General features: G+C 36.7%; 3 protein-coding genes across 5 annotated transcripts; 2 read left to right on the top strand and 1 right to left on the bottom strand.

The window, feature by feature from the left end:
- The first annotated feature begins 14 nt into the window (after positions 1-14).
- Positions 15-3,112, top strand: LOC132196292 (uncharacterized). 3 transcript variants are annotated; one of them, XM_059618838.1, is made up of 3 exons: positions 15-94; positions 1,198-2,224; positions 2,424-3,112. In XM_059618838.1, exons 2-3 carry the CDS (start codon positions 1,250-1,252, stop codon positions 2,619-2,621), a joined length of 1,173 nt encoding a protein of 390 aa, XP_059474821.1. In that variant the 5' UTR covers positions 15-94; positions 1,198-1,249; the 3' UTR covers positions 2,622-3,112. The 3 variants fall into 3 exon arrangements, with proteins under 3 accessions (XP_059474821.1, XP_059474820.1, XP_059474818.1); XM_059618837.1 differs by lacking the exon at positions 15-94 and adding an exon at positions 192-385; XM_059618835.1 differs by lacking the exon at positions 15-94 and adding an exon at positions 822-962.
- Positions 3,113-3,408: 296 nt separating this feature from the next.
- LOC132196293 (leucine-rich repeat and WD repeat-containing protein 1-like) lies at positions 3,409-5,293 on the top strand. The gene is made up of 6 exons (XM_059618839.1): positions 3,409-3,640; positions 3,721-3,860; positions 3,971-4,173; positions 4,238-4,460; positions 4,520-4,782; positions 4,880-5,293. The coding sequence occupies exons 1-6, from the start codon at positions 3,542-3,544 to the stop codon at positions 5,158-5,160; spliced, it is 1,209 nt and encodes a 402-aa protein (XP_059474822.1). The 5' UTR covers positions 3,409-3,541; the 3' UTR covers positions 5,161-5,293.
- On the bottom strand, positions 5,191-6,633 carry LOC132196295 (josephin-like protein). The gene is made up of 4 exons (XM_059618841.1): positions 6,360-6,633; positions 6,081-6,298; positions 5,679-5,859; positions 5,191-5,612 (listed from the first exon to the last, which is right to left on the bottom strand). The coding sequence occupies exons 1-4, from the start codon at positions 6,393-6,395 to the stop codon at positions 5,484-5,486; spliced, it is 564 nt and encodes a 187-aa protein (XP_059474824.1). The 5' UTR covers positions 6,396-6,633; the 3' UTR covers positions 5,191-5,483.

The following is a 6,633-nucleotide window of genomic DNA, read 5'->3' on the forward strand; positions in this document are numbered from 1 at the left end:
CTGTTTTAAAATTCGCAGATGATCAGCCCGGTTTGCACTTTGCAGGCGGCGGCCTTGATTCGTTCCATTCGCGAAAGGCATAACTCGAGATTTTGTAAGTTTTCCTGCTATTCTGTCCCTCAAATATATTATTATGCATTACATTGTTATTGGATTGGAGTATTCTCTAATCGCTTGAGCTCTGGTCGACGAAACATCGATCGTTTTCATTTTCTTAGTCGATCGGCATACTTTTCTTGCAATGTATGTGTGTAGTCTTAATTTATTCAAATGTTCCGTTGCTGGAGCACAGCACTCCAATAATGTTAGCTAAAATCCACACTAAAAACGCCTAACGAAGACGACAGATTGCTATGGAAGCTTTTCTTATTCTCAACGTCCTTATGTATGTATGAGATGTAGGTACTTGAATTGAATTTGAGCCAGTAGTATAATTACATCAGCACACTAGCTCATACATTGTTAATTTTTTCAACATCCAGTAAGTCAAATTATGCAAATTATATTACTGTTTTTTAATAAACAAAAAATCAAGAGGAAAGTCAATTCAAGTGCCAATTTTTTCACTCTAAATATTGTTTTCGTTTTTTTATTAACTTATTATGTTTACTCTTTGAATTGAAATTATAATTGTATATTTGAAAACTTCTATCGGTGTTTTACAAAATACTTTGAAAATTATATTTGAATATTTTTGAACATTTTTCTCTCATAAAAATTTGATTATTAATTAGGCGGGTGGCATTATCTCAATCATGTCAAGATCAGTCAAGATTAAAAATAAATTATTTTTAATCTTGAGATTATTAACAAAGCGATAGGAGTGCTCAGAGTGATCTCACATATTGTGTAAACAGCAGCATACTTTTAAAACGTTCACTCTTATAAAATACATCGATGATGCAACCAAACAAACATTTCTTGCAGCTTCCCCTACCGAAAAATAATATTCGCGAGATCACGTAAGCAAACACCAGCAACGATTTTTCTAATCCTTTTCACACAAAACATAGCTGAGTGATAAGGGAAGGAGCGCGATTCTATCTGGTATATATCAAGAAAATAACACAAACACCAATTTTATCTCTGGCCTGACGGCAGGCGAATTTTCAAACGAAATTTATTACACCTCCAATATGTGTCAGTTCGGCAAACGAAGCTCAAAAAAATTAACACCAGCATGTTTGACTTTTTCAGGACGTACTTTCTGCGGCAGCAGTGCAGCGGCGGCGGCAGCGAAGAGGAAAAAATGCCGCCAGGCAAAAAGGCTAAGAAGAAACAGCAGCAGAGGCGGAACCGGAAGCGGCGCCAACTGCTGGAGCGCTCTCGGCGTAGCAGGGACGACCTGATCAACTCTGCCCTGGAAGAAACGGACGTGGTGGCCTTCATACCCACCCCCAGAGGCAGCATCTTTAGCCTCTCACACCACTCGACCTATTGTGAGACCTCTGACCTGCCACCCTTCAGCACCCCCTGCGGGGATGGAGTGGCCAAAAGGAGCCGCACCCTTTTCGTCAACAGCACTCCGAGGCGTCGAATGAGTTACTCGCCCTCTCCAAACCGAAACTTTGAATCCAACCTGAGTGCCTCGTCTTTGCTGGACCCTTTAATTAGTGCCGAGGATCAGCAATTTTGTAACTCCGACGACGAGACTGACCGTAGCACGGCTGTGCAATTAGCACACATTTCCAGCTCCAACGACAAACCTGACAAGACTGATCTCAAATTCCAATGGTTCACCAATTTCAAGGTCGCGGTTGTGACCCTGCTGAACACCATTTCATCTTACTTTTGGAAGATGTACTTCTCGCTGACGTCAGTGAGGATTTCCGAGGACAAGCCTAAGTCTCCTGCTGTCAAGAAGCAGGACGACGTTGCCTCAAAACTTGATGAGATTTTGAATTGCATGACCGAACTGAGCATGAAGCAAGACCAGTTTTACGAACGACAGGAGAATCTCTTCAACCGGATGGCTGCCTTGGAGGCGAGGTGCGCCCGCAGCGCCATACCACCGTTAGCAACCGGCTTGTCCTCGGGAGGGCCGCCGCCGCCGCCACCTCCAATGCCAAAGTTTGAAATTTCAGCAACACCGCAGCCCTTGGAAATAGTGAAGAAATCTCAAGATTTGACAACAAACCCTGCAGTTGTCAAACCCTCTCGACCGAGCATCACGCTTGAGGATATCCTTGGTGTCCAGCTCAAGAAAACTCCTGCTGTGAAACCGGTAAATTAACTTATTTTATTGCAGATTCAAGTAAAAGGATTAATTAAAAACAAAAATTTTTGTGCACACAGAAACTTACATTCAATTTTCTAATTTTTTTTGCGGCCAAAGTGGGTCTAACTATGTGTAATAGAAATCATTAAATTTATTGAACATGATAATTACAACATCAAATTAAATATTTATCTATAAATTACAGTTTTCTGAGCGGACTCCAACAAAAGCGTCCACTGGCCCTCGAGGACCTTTAGTTTCAGTGGACATGCTTCGCTCTGTAAAATTGAAACCCGCTATGATGCGCCGACAAAGCCTGGAACGGCCTCTTCAAACACCCAGCTCAATATTCCACCACCACACAAGAACACACAATTCAGACATAGCTGAAAACGAAATTTAAGCTTTACAATGTTTTGCTAAATACACCATGCAAAGCAAAGTTTAAGTGCTTTAGATCAAAGTAAAGAGCTCAACAAAACAAATTAGTGTTAATTCTTATTTTAGCTTGTTATTACTATTCATGCAAACAGCAAAATGATTATAACTTTGTCTTTGTAATAATATAATATTAATGATACAAAGTAAAAAATTTCTTGATTGAAGCCATGAGGGGATTATAACACTAGTTTTAAACCTGCTTTTTGTGTTAATGTCGATATTTGATTTTAACCATTTTTAAGCCTGGATAATTTTAATTAACATTTTTTATGACACATTCACACTGGAAATGACTATTTATGCTCTGGATTTTACTTAATACATGATGTATGTTCATTTTAAACTCACTTATTGACTAATGCACTTCTACTATTCCATTTTTTACCAATAATAAGTTTTAAAACAATTGATTGTTAAATAATGTGATAAATTTAATAAAAATAAATCATTCAAATATTAATCATGAACTAGGTTTGAGATTTTTTTATTTTAGATTCCATCTTAAAATTATTAATTTCACATTTTCATTTCCTTATGCCTGCATCAATAGAACCTTTTATGAAAAAAAAAAATATTAAATTAATGTCGCCAGCTTTTTGTCTTTATGCACGTGGATCATACTTTTGAATTTAAATAACTAAATCATTGTAGCCAACACAATTATTTAATCAACCTTTTGTAGCAATTTTTTAATGTGCATAATTTATGTTGGTACACTTGTTGTTTATTTAAATACCGCCAAACAGCAACAGAAACAGCAGTCACCTCAACCTCACCTCACCTGTGGCTTGGACCTTGGACTGAACTGAAAAGGAGTTGTTTTTACCGTTTTTACTATCGACATTATTGCAATTTGCATTCAAACTAAATTATTACTACGCAATGAAGGATTTCTCTGCGCAAACCACCCTAGATTTCTGCCCTGTCGACTTCATCAGAGCGCACTCTGCTGACAACAGTAAATCCGACATCCGGACAGAGGTGCGAGATTTTTTATTAAATTATATTTATATTATATATTTGACTATTTTTTTGCTATGCAATTACAATTTCCCTTGCAGATTTGGCAGTGTACTTTTCAGCCTGACGTTAATAATCCAGGAAAATTTACTTCGCTTGTTGCGACTTGTGGGGGAAATAGTGTGTGTGTTACTGATGTTTCAACCTCCACTGTGAAGTACAAATTCAAAGCTGAAGTTGGGTAATATTTGTTGATTTTTTTAAATTCAAAATTATTTTTGCTGGCTTTCCATTATGTATTTTTTTTTTTAAAAAAATTTGATTTCACGAACATTTTATTTTTCTTTTCAGTGAGAAGCTTTTTGCTCTGGCGTGGGGTACAAGCCTTTCTTTCTCAGCAAACGTTCTATTAGCCGCGAGTGGAACTGGAAGAAGAATCTTTTTTATTTCTCCTCACGAGTCTTCAGTTGTAGTTTCACAAGTTTTGGACAAGAGGATCACTAACTCTGTAATCTCACTTGTTTTCCATCCGAATCAGCTAGACATTTTATTTTGTAAGTCCAACAAAATTGTTTTTTTTTCTTCTCAAAATTACTTTAAGGTTTTGATTAAACATAGGTGGAGTAGTATCAAAGAGCTCAAACCAAATACTAGTGACAAAATTTAGTCCAGCACGACTGACGGAACTAACTATTTTGCACCGTTTGAGATGCCCAGATAATACTCTGCAAATAGTGCAAATCACCTTCCACTCATCGAACAGCTTTCTCTTCTGTGCTCATAACGAAGGCCTCCATGCTTGGGACCTAAATAGTAACCTCAACAAGCTTGGAAATAATGAGTAATGCAATTATTTTTAAAAGTGTAACATCCTCTTAATACAAGTAAATTTTCTTATAGACCTGATGATTTTCAAGTGATTCTTCCTCAACCGATGTCTAATACGACTGACATATTCAGGACGCCAGAAAAGATGGTTGACACAGTTTTATCACTGACAGGAACCTATCTTGTGGCGTGCAAGATAGTCAACTCAGAACATATCGTTGTCTTTGATACGAAAAATGTTGAGAAGAAGAACAACAAGATGAAGCCTAACATGTACCAATTGCTAACATGGGCTGATTCGGATGATGCCTATTTGTTCCTTGGTTGGGAACCAGGTATGTGTATAATTATATAGATATCTCCTTATTAATTGTGATTTATTTTTAAATGTATGAAGCTGATAAATTTTATAAAATTACAAATTGATTTCAGAGAGAAAAATTCTTGGTTGTGGCGATCACAAAGGCAGCGTCTGGCTTTACAACCTTGCAGATTTGAAGTTAACGTCCAGTGATAGAGACTCCACTCCACCATCGGGAATTTTGAATTGGCCGAAGAATCTACGAGACATAAATGTGGAAGCAGAACGTAAGTTGCAAGTTGGTACTTACAACATTTTGATATCTCAAGTTGCGTTGCATGAAAATTATGTTGTGTCCGTGACGAGGACAAATTTTATTTGCGTTTGGAAAGAACGCATTTCAAAAGATTAGGAATCTTGTACATTAAAGAATAGAGCCAAAATTTGTACAACGCATTTATTTTAATGATGGCATTTTAGTAACAATTATTATTTTGGTATCAGATATGCAATCAAATATAAATTACAGTGCAGTTCAATCTTTTAAAAATCCTTTTCTTCAAACATCAAACCTTAAAAAAATAAACCCAGCATTTAGCTACTCTCAACAATATCAAAAGTTATCAAAGCTCGCAAGCTTAACAACACTGGAAAAACCAGACCTGGAATTCATCAACAAGACATAAAGAACAAACGCAATTTTTTTGCTTTTAGAAACAATAACATTATTCACATTCACGTTCTTATTGTATCACTTGATTTGAGCCAGCTTTGGTTTTCTGCCACCTCTTTTCTCACAATCACAAAAAGCAATTTGTCAGCTACACTTAGTTGATCCTTGAGGTAGATAATGAGCTCTGCTTCCTGTAACAAAAATTTAAAATTTCACCATTATTATTTATAAAAATGGTTAATAATTCCAAAAAATACCTTTCCAATTAATAGGGGTTCCTCCAATTTTGAGTCTAGATTGTAGAAGTCCCCATTAATTTCTTTAATGGCAAACCAGTGTCGTCGATTCAAGGGCAGTGAAATTGGACCAAATTTGGTTTCGTTGGCAATGTTGAGAATAAGACCAAAAACTTGGTTCATGTTCAGGCAGCTCGGACTCCTTTTAAGCAAAATTAAATAAATTTTAGATTGCATTTACATCGGTTCAAATAATATAAAATCACAAAAAAATTATATGAACGAAGAAAATGATTATTATAAATTTGCTTGAAGAAAAATTATAGAAAGTTTTTATTCTTTAAAAATTAATAACTTTCATGTAGAAACTTTTGTAAGAAATTTAACTATGTTGATAGGTCATATTTTTTAAATCAATCTCACTTTCTCTTGTCGAACCACACCGCTTCATGTCCAACCCTTTGGAGAGCTGTGCTGAGCACGTTGATGTCATAGTTGCCGAGTCCGAGAAAAGATTTGTGTGGATTTACCCACGCCTTGGGGGCCAAGGAATTGCAAATAGCGTCCAGGTCGCATTGTTTGAAAGCGTTCTTTTTCTGGAAAATGTTGTTTAGGGCGTGCAGGGCGCACAGCTCTTTGCACTAAAAATTTGAAAGTCGAGATTATAAAAGAGTTTATGATGAAATAAAAGTTTGGTCAGACCTGACGCTCATGGTAGATATTGACTTGTTGATTCATCGGTGGATGCAGCTGGGGCCTTTTAAGTTTTTGAACTAGAGCACATTTGGCAGAGAGCTTTTGCACATTTTCAGTCCGTCTCTCACGTAGATAAATTAGCCTTTAGGTCTGGATTCTAGAGGAGTCGGAATGTAGCCGATGGGAAAGCAAGGCCTTGAGAAAAAGGTGTTTACTTTTGATTGGGAATATAATGTAAACAAAGAGTCACAAGAAAAGTGTTGATCAAAAACGTGATTAT

The sequence above is a fragment of the Neocloeon triangulifer genome, unplaced genomic scaffold (assembly GCF_031216515.1).
Source record: "Neocloeon triangulifer isolate White Clay Creek 2 clone unplaced genomic scaffold, ASM3121651v1 ptg000012l, whole genome shotgun sequence".
NCBI lineage: Eukaryota > Metazoa > Arthropoda > Insecta > Ephemeroptera > Baetidae > Neocloeon > Neocloeon triangulifer.

What these genes read in the sequence shown, in the direction of transcription:
- LOC132196292 (XM_059618835.1), top strand. Translation starts at nt 898, where the DNA reads ATGATGCAACCAAACAAACATTTCTTGCAGCTTCCCCTACCGAAAAAT. An exon ending in AATAATATTCGCGAGATCAC is followed by an intron (nt 963 to 1,197) that starts GTAAGCAAACAC and finishes TGACTTTTTCAG; the next exon opens with GACGTACTTTCTGCGGCAGC. An exon ending in AAACTCCTGCTGTGAAACCG is followed by an intron (nt 2,225 to 2,423) that starts GTAAATTAACTT and finishes TATAAATTACAG; the next exon opens with TTTTCTGAGCGGACTCCAAC.
- LOC132196293 (XM_059618839.1), top strand. Translation starts at nt 3,542, where the DNA reads ATGAAGGATTTCTCTGCGCAAACCACCCTAGATTTCTGCCCTGTCGAC. An exon ending in TCAGCTAGACATTTTATTTT is followed by an intron (nt 4,174 to 4,237) that starts GTAAGTCCAACA and finishes GATTAAACATAG; the next exon opens with GTGGAGTAGTATCAAAGAGC. An exon ending in GTTCCTTGGTTGGGAACCAG is followed by an intron (nt 4,783 to 4,879) that starts GTATGTGTATAA and finishes AATTGATTTCAG; the next exon opens with AGAGAAAAATTCTTGGTTGT.
- LOC132196295 (XM_059618841.1), bottom strand. Translation starts at nt 6,395, where the DNA reads ATGAATCAACAAGTCAATATCTACCATGAGCGTCAG. An exon ending in ATATCTACCATGAGCGTCAG is followed by an intron (nt 6,299 to 6,359) that starts GTCTGACCAAAC and finishes TCAAATTTTTAG; the next exon opens with TGCAAAGAGCTGTGCGCCCT. An exon ending in AACCCCTATTAATTGGAAAG is followed by an intron (nt 5,613 to 5,678) that starts GTATTTTTTGGA and finishes TTTTTGTTACAG; the next exon opens with GAAGCAGAGCTCATTATCTA.